The sequence below is a fragment of the Conger conger genome, chromosome 2, assembly GCF_963514075.1.
Source record: "Conger conger chromosome 2, fConCon1.1, whole genome shotgun sequence".
NCBI classification, from domain to species: domain Eukaryota; kingdom Metazoa; phylum Chordata; class Actinopteri; order Anguilliformes; family Congridae; genus Conger; species Conger conger.
Window position 1 is genome coordinate 76,998,229 of NC_083761.1, and position 13,010 is coordinate 77,011,238.

Sequence of the window (13,010 nt, forward strand, 5' to 3'; positions counted from 1 at the left end):
GTCTCAAATTTACTCCGAAATCTGTGCTATTTTGCTCACCTCTGCCGCAGCTGACAAATCTCACTGTTACACAACCAAGCAAGGCAGTTCAATTACAAACTCATGTTACAAAGGAATGAGCTTTTATGCCCCAAACCTCCTGAAGTACAGGAGTACAGTACATTATTTTGTATGCATATGATGTGACCAAGGAAACCAAATGGTCATTGCCAGCAAAGCATCATTCAGTACGATTGAGGTGTTAGGTGACCATCCAAGAACAATGAAGCAGGAAATGTATTCTTCCCTACAAAATTCCCCCTTAAACCTTGACCTGTATGCAAACAAGAGAGAAAGGTTTAATTCAGGAACAACACATTCTTATCAAAGTGACCACTGGCTCACCACATAATGGACTTAAGGATATGTTTGACACCACTGGATACCAGGAACAACCACAATGGAGTCCCAGTTGCACTAGGTGACTCTACACGTAGACTGCTGTGTTCCGGCTTTCATTACAGCCTTCCTTTCCATGTACTCAGCATCCTTTTTATGTTGTTTTATTAAAACCTGAAGGTAGCAAGTCAGAGCCGATACATCCAGTAACGCCAGTACTGATGCTGCCGTGGCTCTTTTGAAAATCAGGTCCCAGTGTGTGTCTTGGTACTTCCCCTTTATTCCTGAGGGCCCATTAAGATAGTTGTGAATTCTCTGAATCAATCCCTCCCCATCTGCATTTATCTGTGTAAACAGGTAATGGCCATAACAAACATCAATGTGTGTGTTGTATGGTTATATGACAGTGGAGCAGTGACGGCATTCTTAACTATGTGTTACATTTTTTACAGGCAGTTTGCATTCCCGTTTGTATCTCTTACATACACAAATACCTTATTTCACATTATTGTCAGTACAATTGCCACAAATAGTTTCATTATCGATTGACACCCAAACCCTTCTGTACCCTTATGGTTTTAAGTTTGCATTGTCAGTCATATCGCCAATAATGTAGGAATTTGGTCCTTTGTGTCTCCTTCTTTGAAAAGAAGGTTGATGCAATTCGCAATTCCTTCTCCCAACCCTCTCCCCCTGCTGACCCTCCTACCTTCCCCAACTCCCTAACCTCCTTTTCTCCCCTCTCTGACTCCGACACATTGAAACTCTTTACATCCCACCACCCGACCACCTGTCCTCTTAACCCCATCCCCTCTCCCCTTCTACAATCTATATCTAATGACATTCTCCCTTTTCTCTCCTCTCTAATCAACACCTCCCTCTCTTCTGGCACCATGTCCTCTTCCCTGAAGAGGGCCAGAGTCACTCCCCTGCTCAAAAAACCTACTCTTGACCCCTCTGCTCTGAGCAACTACCGGCCTGTCTCTCTTCTTCCCTTTCTCGCCAAGACTCTGGAACGGGCGGTCTGCTCCCAACTGTCCACTTATCATCTTCACAACAATCTCCATGACCCCAACCAGTCCGGCTTCAAGAGTGGCCACTCCACTGAGACCGCCCTGCTCACGGTCACTGAGGCACTCCACTCTGCTAAAGCCAAATCCCTCTCCTCTGTCCTCATCTTCCTCGACCTGTCGGCCGCCTTCGATACAGTCAACCATGAGATTCTTCTCTCATCGCTGACTGGGATGGGTGTCACAGGATCTGCACTCGCATGGTTTTCCTCCTACCTCTCTGGTCGATCCTACCTGGTGACTTGGAGGGGCTCAGTCTCTGACCCTCACCCCCTACAAACTGGAGTCCCGCAGGGCTCAGTTCTTGGTCCTCTCCTCTTCTCGCTATACACCATGTCTCTTGGTTCTGTTATCTCTTCCCATGGCTTTTCTTATCACTCTTACGCCGATGATACCCAACTCTTTATTTCCTTCCCCCCCAATACCCAGGTCACCACACAGATCTCTCTGCCTGCTTGGCTGATATCTCTGCGTGGATGGCTGCCCACCACCTGAAGCTTAACCTTGCCAAAACTGAGCTTCTCTACATCCCGGCTAAGTCCTCTCCGTCAATCAACCTCTCACTGACTGTTGAGGACTTTGTAGTTTCCTCCTCCCATACAGCAAAGAATCTTGGGGTAACTCTTGATAACTGCCTCACCCTGGCTCCACAAGTATCCTCCACTGCCAGAACCTGCAGATTCTTTCTGTACAATATACGCCGTATCCGTCATCTCCTGACGGAGAAAGCCACCCAGCTCCTAGTCCAAGCGCTCGTCATTTCCCGCCTGGATTATCTCCTAGCCGGTCTCCCAGCGTGTGCCATCAAGCCCCTCCAGCTGGTCCAGAATGCTGCAGCCCGCCTGATCACCAGTCAGCCCAGGTCGGCTCATGTCACCCCGCTCCTCATTGGCCTCCACTGGCTTCCTATTGCTGCACGCATCCGATTCAAGGCCCTAGTGTTGGCATTTCAGGCTGCTAGGGGGACTGCCCCACCTTACATACAATCCTTGATCACTCCCTACTCCCCAGCTAGAGCTAGTCTTTAATTACAGTACAGCAATTACAGCAATTACAAACTCATGTTACAAAGGAATGAGCTTTTACGCCCCAAACCTCCTGAAGTAAAATCCAGGTACTTGTCCCTGATTGGGTGACAGACAGACGAATACACATTATTTTGTATGCATATGATGTGACCAAGGAAACCAAATGGTCATTGCCAGCAAAGCATCATTCAGTACGATTGAGGTGTTAGGTGACCATCCAAGAACAATGAAGCAGGAAATGTATTCTTCCCTACAAGCCAAAAGCCTTGGATGACCCGGAGTGGAGCTATCGGGACCAGGGCTTTGGCTGAATGCGGATCCGTTTCGAAAGTCTGCGGACAAGAAAGAAACATCTGCACGCGTCTGAAACCGAACACCTGAAACCAAAGATAAGTCCAGAATTAACAAAGATAAAACCATGAGCAGTAAGTTCTTCTTCCGTTAGGTTAGAGGAGTTTAAATAACTAGCCTACATTATTGTTAGAAACATTTTACACCAGAGGATTTACTTTAATTTAGAAACAGCTATCAGCAGTGTTTCACAATTCATTTAGCTCTAGCCCAAAATTATGACACCGGGCAAAATTAAATAAGAGCAGAAGTTTACATGAAATCCAGAAACACAAAAAGGCCTCTTTGGCTGCCACTGTCTTATAACAATTATTACAATTGACTAACTGTGGTTAACTAATTGAAATCCCATTGTCTGCTAAGTCACAGACCTGATTGAGCTAGGCAGAGATGCAACACCTGCAGTCAATCTTGCCTTTGAAAGGTTTAGAATTTCTGATCACAGTGCTCTGAGGCGGACACTCCCCACATCAGAACATAGTAATGTTTGGTATTATTCTGATTGTTTCAGTGCGACTGGTCCAATGGTCTAATTTCCACAACGGTATACCTAAGACATCATAACCATCCAGGAACCTAGGGAAAACTGTGTGGATATCTGTCCCAGTGAAAGCCATTTGCCTCGGCCCCCCTGATCAAATCTCACTGCCTGGGGAGGCCTGGCTCTAAACTTCAAATAGTTATTCAATTCGATTCAATTAAATTTTATTTGTATAGCGCTTTTTACAAAGGGCCTTTGTCGCAAAGCAGCTTTACAGAGAAACCGGGCCCCAAGAGTACGCCTAGGGCAACAGTGGCAAGGAAAAACTCCCTGGAGGAAGAAACCTTGAGTAGAACCTGACTCGGTAGGGGAACCCATCTGCCGCTGGTTGACAACGGTTTGTAGAAACAATGATTTTAAACAGAAAACCAGATTCAATAAAAGTACATAAATGTCCAATAACTTGAAGCACAGATGAGATTGAGGGATGGCAGGAACACCAATGGGTAGCACTGTCAGGCAAGGGGACAGCCTTGGTGCTACAGCTGAATCAGCAGTGGCAGGAGGGAGTTGTATGGCTGGTCTTGGGCTGGAGCTCCGGGCCAGGAGGGGGTGCGCAGGAAAAGTTGGGCTAGCGCTCCGGGCACCAGATAGTACATTCTGGACCCTTTTTTATGATCAGGATCAAAGGCCTGGTTTGTGCTTTTAAGGACAGTATACCAAGCAATCCGGGAGACTGTAGCCAGAATCCCCTGCACACCGTGCAGGTAGCTTTGCTTCTTTCTTTGTTACCAGGTATGACCTTTAAGACTCTGCAATTTGGTTTCTATTGTACTACTTTTATGTATATTGTATTTGAAATTGAAATGTGATTAAGTAAGTAACCTGCCTGGTAAAATAAATAGTTAAAACTTGATCTGTGTGGTTTCACTTACTGAACACTCACTGTTACACAGGGAATGCTTGGATGCCCCCTGTGAGTTGGTCTAGGGAGGATAGACGTTTACGCTTATTGTATCACGGTGTATTGTACCCGTAGACCCCTGACAGTAAATCAGTCTCCTCCGCCTTACCTTATCCTTCATGTTGAGAACGGGGATAGCTAATGTTGGTCTTCTTAGGTCCCTGAGCCGATCGGATCACCCAGAAGTAGCATCTTACGCAACCTCTTAAATGACTGTAGATATCTAGCCAGCTCGTGAGACATGCACATAACGTGCGATGTGACATGTGGTGGGGCCGCATAGCGGTCTGTAACATTTAACCCTACTAACTTTCTTTCAGCAACACCAGAAGGACGCAGATATATTCACCCTCGCTAAATTCCATCATTGGGTTAGTGCGGGGCTTTACAAATAAAAAGAAGATCAAAACATTGGCATGTTGTTCAGTCTGCTTTTGTGAAGGAGTTGACTTTTTTCCACATGTAATACCAACACATCTGGAGGACTGTTGTTTTAACTGCTGTTAGGCTGCTAAGGGGACTACCCCACTACACATCCAAACTTGAATTACTCCCTACACCCCAGCAAGACCACACCCACCTCGCAGGGCTGGTCGCCTTGTGGGCCCCTCATTACGAGCACCAGGTGGTTCACACCTATTCACTGTACTGGTTCCTCAGTGGTGGAATGACTTACCTACTGCCATGCTAAAACTCCCTTTCAGCTCAGATATATAATAAAAAAGATGATGGATATTGTTGTCAAAAGATATAGCTAATTTAGTTTATAAATCCTATTCCCGCTGTGTTATGTTTGCCCCCGAGAAGGGGCATGGCTATGACGTGTTGCCGGTCTGGTCTATGGTCACACCAAGGTAGATATCATTTATGGTGTGTTCTCGGGCGGTGTTGCCAAGAAGAAACTTGAATCTGTTCTCCTGGCATCTGGCTTTTTTCTGGAAGATCATTATTTTTGTCTTTTTTAAGTTTACTGTCAGAGCTAAGTTCTGCTGTAACCCTTCTTCATTGGGTGACAGGCAGAACCAGGTCATCTGCGTAGAGTGAGAATTTTACTTCCGTTCATGTAGGAGAAGGCCCGGGGCTGCAGACTGTTCCAACAGCACCTCAAAGTCATTGGCTCAGACTGCAGCCCCGTCTCACTCCCCGTTTTGGTGTGAAGAACTTTGTTCAGGAATTTTGCCTCCATATTTATTTTCTGAGTACATTGATTTAATGATATCATAAACCACCTACATCACTTTGGAGAATTTTGTAGTATAATCCTTGAATCCAATGAAGCATGCAAAGATTTTTATTTTTTTGTTTGCCAGATATGTTTATTTGTTAGGGTGTGCAGGGTGTAAATATGATCTGTGGTACGATGATTTGTGAGAAATCCAATTTAACTTTTTCTCAGGGCAAAAAAATCCTTCCCTGAACTCAGTACTAGGTTGAACAATTTAAGCAGAGCTTCAAGCATCTCTAGGGTTCTGTTTTTGAACGTTTCATTTCTAATTCCATCAAGGCCACATTTTATTTTAGAGACGGGAGCTTTTCGATCTGTTTTGTTTGGAGAATAATTTATCCAGTGGGTTTTGGTTATCCTTGATGGGCGATTCCAATTTGTATAGGTGTTCATTAATCATAGAATGGGGTGGTTGTTTTTACTGATTTCACAGTATAGATTTTAAAAATATTGTCTCCAAATTGCTTTGTCATTAATCACTAATTTGTGTAGTTTGCGGTGCTTAAATCCCAGAACTGGTTCTGTTGAACGGATTTTTTAATATCATTCAGAGTTGTATGTAGGCGTTCTACAGTGCTTTCATATACTTTAAGTTAAGTTTGACAGTATCTGAGGCGTAATTTCTTAGGTTTTTTTCAAACCAATTCAAATTGTTGTGCGGTCTCCTCTGTCACACAGGCCAGCTGGGCTCTCAGGGCCTGGTTGTTCTGCCTCAGGCCTGTGCTCTCCTCCCTCAGGGCAGCAGAGGCTGTGCTGTTCTCTCTGCTGCGCTGGGTCTGCTCCCGCTGCTGCTGCAGAGGGAGATATGCCTTGGAGAGCCGGGCCAGAGTGAGCTCTCTGAACTCGGCAAACTCCAGCTCCAGCAGGGCCAGGATCTCCCTCATGTGCTGGGGGTCAGTTTGCGGAGAGATGGGGGCAGCACAGGGCAGGGTAGGTACAGTACACTTTTCTTTCTCTGCCTTCTCCTTCAGGGCAGGGAAGTGTTTCTGAAATGCAGGTTGTGATGTTACTAATGACATGGAGGCTCTGAGGCGTGTGTATCATTTTCAGAAAATCACACGACTGATGACAACCAGGGCCTCATTTTGTGTAAAAACACTGTGGCACCCCTGCTCCTGAATGTTGTGCCACGTGGGTGGAGAACCCTGGAGGGGCCCGTGCCGGTCAACCGCGCAGACGTCACGCATTGGGAGAGGTGTGCGAAGGGGTATATCTGCCTAGAGATGTGATGGGGAGATCAGCACCTTGGAGAGAGATCCCTCTACCTGCGGTCCAGGACCCCGGCCAGCGCACGTGAGTTAGCAGAGTGGAAAATCACTGACTCACCTGCAGCCTCTTTTCCTAATGAGCAGGGAATGGGATTTAAGGCGCGGTCGAGGCTGCAGCCAGGCTCAGTTGGTGCCATTCCTGAGCGTGTGAGAGTGTGGAAGGCAGGGAGAGGAAGGACCTGCAACGCCCAGCCATACTGAACCTGAGGAAGACCCCACCTTCACGGACGGCAACACCGAAGACCTGGAAACGGACGCCGGTCACGTGAGCCAGATAAATTACCTCCCTATTCACCCCCTGTCTTTGTGTTTCCCGCCAGCCCTGACGCGGCCGAAGAGGAGAGGAGGGAGGAAGCCCTGGAAAATACCCCGGTCTGGGAAGAATCTTCGTTTATTTTTTGCCTAAACGGCCCCTTTGATTTCTCCAGTTTTCCCCTACCCTTGCCCTGAGGGGGGGCGCTATCACCAATACCCCGAAAAAAAAAAACACAGAAAAAATAAAAAGAAGTATTTTTTCTGACATCTGCTATCTCCTGTGTTGGTTCCTAGCTCTGCCCACTCTCTGCACCTCAGGATTCACCCCGAGGCACCACATATGGTGGAGAATGCGGGCATACTGATGCCACGCTGTGGAAGCTGATCTGGGCCGAAGAACCAACACGGGTGAGAACGGAGAGTGAATGGAAGCCACACCCCCTGGGGAAGAGCGAAGAAGGAGACGATTGGCTGCCCCTACCCTCGCTGAGATGCAAGAAGCGGAAGCAGAGGAGGGCTCCCGAGGGATGATGGAAGCGGCCATCACGGAGCTGGCGAGGTCCCAGCGGGCCCTGCAGGAAGCGGTGGTCGAACTCTGCCGCCTATCCCCCCGTGACGGATCGAGACGAACCCCCCGAGAGGCGTTGACAAAGATGACAGCTGATGATGACGTTGAGGCGTACCTCCAGGTGTTTGAGCGCGCCGCTCAACGTGAAGAATGGCCGCCGGCAGCCTGGGCAGCCATACTAGCCCCCTTCTTGACGGGAGAGGCCCAACAGGCCTATCGAGATATGGACATGGCTGACGCCACCGACTACCTCAAGTTGAGGAGAGCCATCCTAGCCCAATATGGGTTCAGCCTACCTGCCCGAGCCCAGCGATACCACAAATGGGCCTATGACGCCTCCCAGCCTGCCCGGTCCCAAATCGCCGCCCTGACCCGCCTGACCAAGAGCTGGCTGGCCGAGGGAGAGGGGCCACCCCTGTTGGAGAGGGTGGTGTTGGACAGATGCACCCGCGCTCTACCCCGGGAAGCCAAACGGGATATAGCCCAGGTGGGACCCACCTCCGTAGAACTGCTAGTGGGCCTCCTCGAAAACCATCAGGTCACTCAGAAGATGCTCCAACCTGAACGCACCAAAACCCCGCGCCGCCCAGTTAGGTTCCCAGCACAGGTGAAGCGCCCACCAGCCCGCCCTGACCAAAATCGGCGGGGCAGACCTGACGCAGGGAGACCACGGCCGGAGTGGAGATGCTATAACTGTGGAGAGGAGGGGCATCTAGCCAGGAACTGCCCCGGGAGGGAGGTGTCCAGGCCCACCGCCAGGGGTCCGAGCAGCCCCGCGCACCCCTGCCTGTACCTGACCACCTGCTGGGCGCACCAGAGTACGGAGGCCCCCAGGTTCCCGATACGAGTAGGGGGACAGGACACTGTAGCAGTGCTGGATTCGGGCAGCGCCATCACCTTGGTAAGACCAGAGTTTGCGGGAGAAAAGAGGGGTGAAGAGGTGGCCGTGGCGTGGATCCATGGGGACACCAGAGAATACCCCACGGTGTGGGTCAACCTAATCACACCACGGGGGACGCACGCGGTAAGAGCGGGGGTTGTGCCAAATTTACCCGTACCGGTACTAATGGGAAGAGACTGCCCTTTGTTCCAGACTTATTGGGAGGAGGGGCCCCAGCCTCTGAGGGAGACGAGGCCACGACGGCCCCGCCGGGCTGCCCGCCAGAACCCCCTACCAGTCTGGGCCGCGACGTCTGGGGACAGTGAAGGAGAGGCCCTGCCACCTGAGAGGAAACGCCAACCCAGCACCCCGGCCACCAGTGGAACCATCACTGCGTCCGAGAAAGAGCTTGGGGAGGCCCTGCCCCCGGAGAGAGATGTCCGTCTAGCCTTCTCGGAGGGCCCCCAAGAGGTGAGCGAGGAGGCCGAAGCACCCACACGGTTTGGCACTGCCCAACTACATGAGCCAAAGTTCGCTCAGGCTTGGAGAGATGCCCGAGACATTAACGGGGTACCACAAGGGCCGGTGAGTACACCATCGTATCCCTTCTTCAGGGTAAAACAAGACCTGCTCTACCGAGTCTGTAACCCACAGGGGGAGGAAGTGGAACAGCTGCTCGTCCCTCAACCGTTTGTGCCCCGAGTCCTCTACTTAGGTCATACTCACCTGCTGGGAGCCCATCTGGGGATGGAGAAGACCTACGAGAGGATCCTGGCAAGGTTCTACTGGCCCGGGGTGAAAAAGGCTGTGGAGGACTACTGCCGACACTGTGCCGTGTGCCAACTCCACAGCCCTAAGGTAACCCTTCGGAACCCACTAATACCCCTGCCAATAATTGATGTTCCCTTCAGGAGGATTGCGATGGACATCGTGGGGCCCTTACCGAAGTCCAGCCGGGGACATCGGTACATCCTCGTAATCCTGGATTATGCAACCCGCTACCCAGAAGCCGTCCCGCTCAGGACCACGACCGGAAAGGCGGTTGCCAGGGAGTTGTTCCTGCTGTTTAGCAGGGTCGGAATAGCGGAGGAACTCCTGACCGACCAAGGATCGTGTTTCATGTCGGGGGTCCTAAAGGAGATGTGCCGGCTGCTACAAGTGACCCAACTACGAACCTCCGTCTACCACCCCCAAACCGACGGACTAGTGGAGAGGTTCAATCAGACCCTCAAAGCCATGCTGAGGAAAATGATTGAAACGGACGGTAAGGACTGGGACCAGCTCTTACCCTATCTTCTCTTCTCAGTCCGAGAGGTACCCCAGAGCACCATCGGCTTTGCCCCTTTTGAACTGCTATACGGTAGACGACCCCGTGGATTACTGGACCTGGCGAAGGAGGCTTGGGAACAGCAACCGTCCCGAACCCGCAGCCTGATCGAGCATGTGGAGCAGATGGACCGGCGGATGGCCCAGATCTGGCCCATGATGAGGGCCCACATGGAACGGGCACAACGGGAGCAAGCCAGGCTGTATAACCGGGGAGCCCAGGTGAGAGAATTCGCCCCAGGAGACAAGGTGATGATTCTAGTCCCCACCAGTGAATGTAAATTTCTGGCCCAATGGCATGGGCCGTATGAGGTCATGGAACGCACAGGACCTGTGAACTACCGAGTGAGACAGCCGGGGCGACGACACCGCCTCCAAATCTACCACGTCAACCTGATGAAGAGGTGGCATGAGCCACCCCCAGCTCCGACCCCAGTCCTCTCTGCCCAGTGGCTGCCCCCACCGACCCCTGACGTGAGTATTGGAGAGCAACTGAGCTCCCGCCAGCAGCAAGCGCTACGTGAGCTGGTGAATCGAAGCCGGGACATCTTCTCGACTATGCCCGGCCGCACCCACCTAATCGCCCACGACATCAGCACTGAACCTGGGAAGACGGTAAGATTACGACCCTACCGAATCCCAGAAGCTCGCCGACGCGCCATACAGGAGGAGGTGAAGAGAATGATCGACCTCGGGGTTATTGAGGAAAGCCGCAGTGCCTGGTCCAGTCCCGTGGTGCTAGTCCCCAAGCCGGATGGAACCTGGCGGTTCTGTAATGACTTCCGCCGCCTGAACGACATCTCCCTGTGTGACGCGTACCCGATGCCGAGGGTGGACGAACTCATTGAGCGGCTGGGACCGGCCCGGTTCATCAGCACCCTGGACCTGACGAGGGGGTATTGGCAAGTTCCCCTAACACCCCGTGCCAGGGAGAAGACGGCCTTCGCGACCCCGACGGGCCTCTACCAGTACACCGTCCTTCCCTTTGGCGTGCATGGAGCCCCGGCCACGTTCCAGAGGTTGATGGACCAGGTGTTGCGGCCCCACCAGAGGTATGCGGCCGCCTACCTGGATGACATCGTCATCCACAGCACCGACTGGGACAGCCATGTCGACAAAGTCGAAGCGGTGCTGAGGTCCCTGAGGGAGGCCGGGCTGACGGCTAACCCAGCAAAGTGCCGGCTCGGATTTAAGGAAGCTGCCTATCTGGGCCACACGGTTGGGAGGGGGCGGGTGAAGCCCCAGTCGAACAAGGTCAACAGCATTGCCACCTGGCCCCAACCGGCTACAAAGAAACAGGTGAGAATGTTCCTGGGTCTGGTGGGTTACTATCGGCAGTTCATTCCGGAGTTTGCAGCACGAGCAGCCCCCCTACACGACCTCACCAAGAAGGAGCAGCCCAACCGGGTCCAATGGAACCCCCTCGCCGCTGCAGCCTTCCAGGACCTACGGGCCGCTCTAGGTGAGAAACCAGTCCTCATAACTCCCAACTTCCAGAAACCCTTCGTGCTGCAGACCGACGCATCGGAAGTGGGCCTGGGAGCGGTCCTGTCACAGATCCAGGACGGGGTGGAGCATCCAGTGACATACATCAGCAGAAAACTCCTCGGCCATGAAAGGAATTATGCCACGGTCGAGAAGGAATGCCTTGCCATCAGATGGGCGGTAGGTAAATTACGTTATTACCTACTCGACCGTGAGTTTCTGTTGGTGACCGATCATGCTCCCCTCAAATGGATGTACCTGAACCGAGACAGCAATGCCCGAGTAACCCGCTGGTTTTTAGAGTTGCAGCCTTACCGGTTCAAGGTGGAGCATCGCGCTGGGAAGCTGCACCAGAATGCTGATGCGCTATCCAGGAGGGAGGATGGCCTAGGGGCAGACGCTCCCGCCCGGGGCTTGGAGCTGAGGGGGGGGGGTATGTGGCACCCCTGCTCCTGAATGTTGTGCCACGTGGGTGGAGAACCCTGGAGGGGCCCGTGCCGGTCAACCGCGCAGACGTCACGCATTGGGAGAGGTGTGCGAAGGGGTATATCTGCCTAGAGATGTGATGGGGAGATCAGCACCTTGGAGAGAGATCCCTCTACCTGCGGTCCAGGACCCCGGCCAGCGCACGTGAGTTAGCAGAGTGGAAAATCACTGACTCACCTGCAGCCTCTTTTCCTAATGAGCAGGGAATGGGATTTAAGGCGCGGTCGAGGCTGCAGCCAGGCTCAGTTGGTGCCATTCCTGAGCGTGTGAGAGTGTGGAAGGCAGGGAGAGGAAGGACCTGCAACGCCCAGCCATACTGAACCTGAGGAAGACCCCACCTTCACGGACGGCAACACCGAAGACCTGGAAACGGACGCCGGTCACGTGAGCCAGATAAATTACCTCCCTATTCACCCCCTGTCTTTGTGTTTCCCGCCAGCCCTGACGCGGCCGAAGAGGAGAGGAGGGAGGAAGCCCTGGAAAATACCCCGGTCTGGGAAGAATCTTCGTTTATTTTTTGCCTAAACGGCCCCTTTGATTTCTCCAGTTTTCCCCTACCCTTGCCCTGAGGGGGGGCGCTATCACCAATACCCCGAAAAAAAAAACACAGAAAAAATAAAAAGAAGTATTTTTTCTGACATCTGCTATCTCCTGTGTTGGTTCCTAGCTCTGCCCACTCTCTGCACCTCAGGATTCACCCCGAGGCACCACAACACGTGATCGGTTCAGTTGGAGTATCAGGCACTCTTGGGTTCGGGCTGCAGATACTGTGCGAAGCAAACCCCGAACTTAACTTGTGGGTTGTCATACTGGTTGTCATACTGGTTGTCGTTGCCGAGGGTGTCTCCAGTTACTTTTACTTTTGTGTATGAATTGGTGAATGAGAAGCATCAGTTGTACAGCGCTTTGATTTAAGATTTCCCTGTTCCCCCTTGTTCCGAGGAATAGATTTAATCGAGGTGTTAGTCCCAGCACGTAGGGAACATCTGCCGGAGGCGGATTGGAAAAGGGCCTCGTAGGACAGGATTGATCGGGGGGGTCAGTGTTTTTAATTTGCTGGAACGACGGGGCCCAGTCCCTCAGCATATGGCCTGCTAGGGCACATCGCCCTGTGCCGTCTGCGTTTAGCCTAGTCCTGTCTTTCCCCCTTCCCACGCTGGCAGGGCCAGTGAATGGAGAAGCATCAATTGTACAGCGCTTTGGATAAAGGCGCTATATAAATGCCTGCCATTTTTACCTAGCCCA

The 13,010-nt window shown here is 51.8% G+C and overlaps 1 protein-coding gene across 1 annotated transcript in view; it reads right to left on the reverse strand.

Annotated features, from left to right (window-relative positions):
* LOC133121338 (deleted in malignant brain tumors 1 protein-like) overlaps positions 1-6,516 on the reverse strand; it is a 41,848-nt gene extending 35,332 nt beyond the window's left edge. The window contains exon 1 of the mRNA XM_061230539.1: positions 6,174-6,516. Within this exon, the coding sequence (XP_061086523.1) occupies positions 6,174-6,516 (343 nt within the window). The remainder of the gene's footprint in view (positions 1-6,173) is intronic.
* Between the last annotated feature and the right edge of the window lie 6,494 nt (positions 6,517-13,010).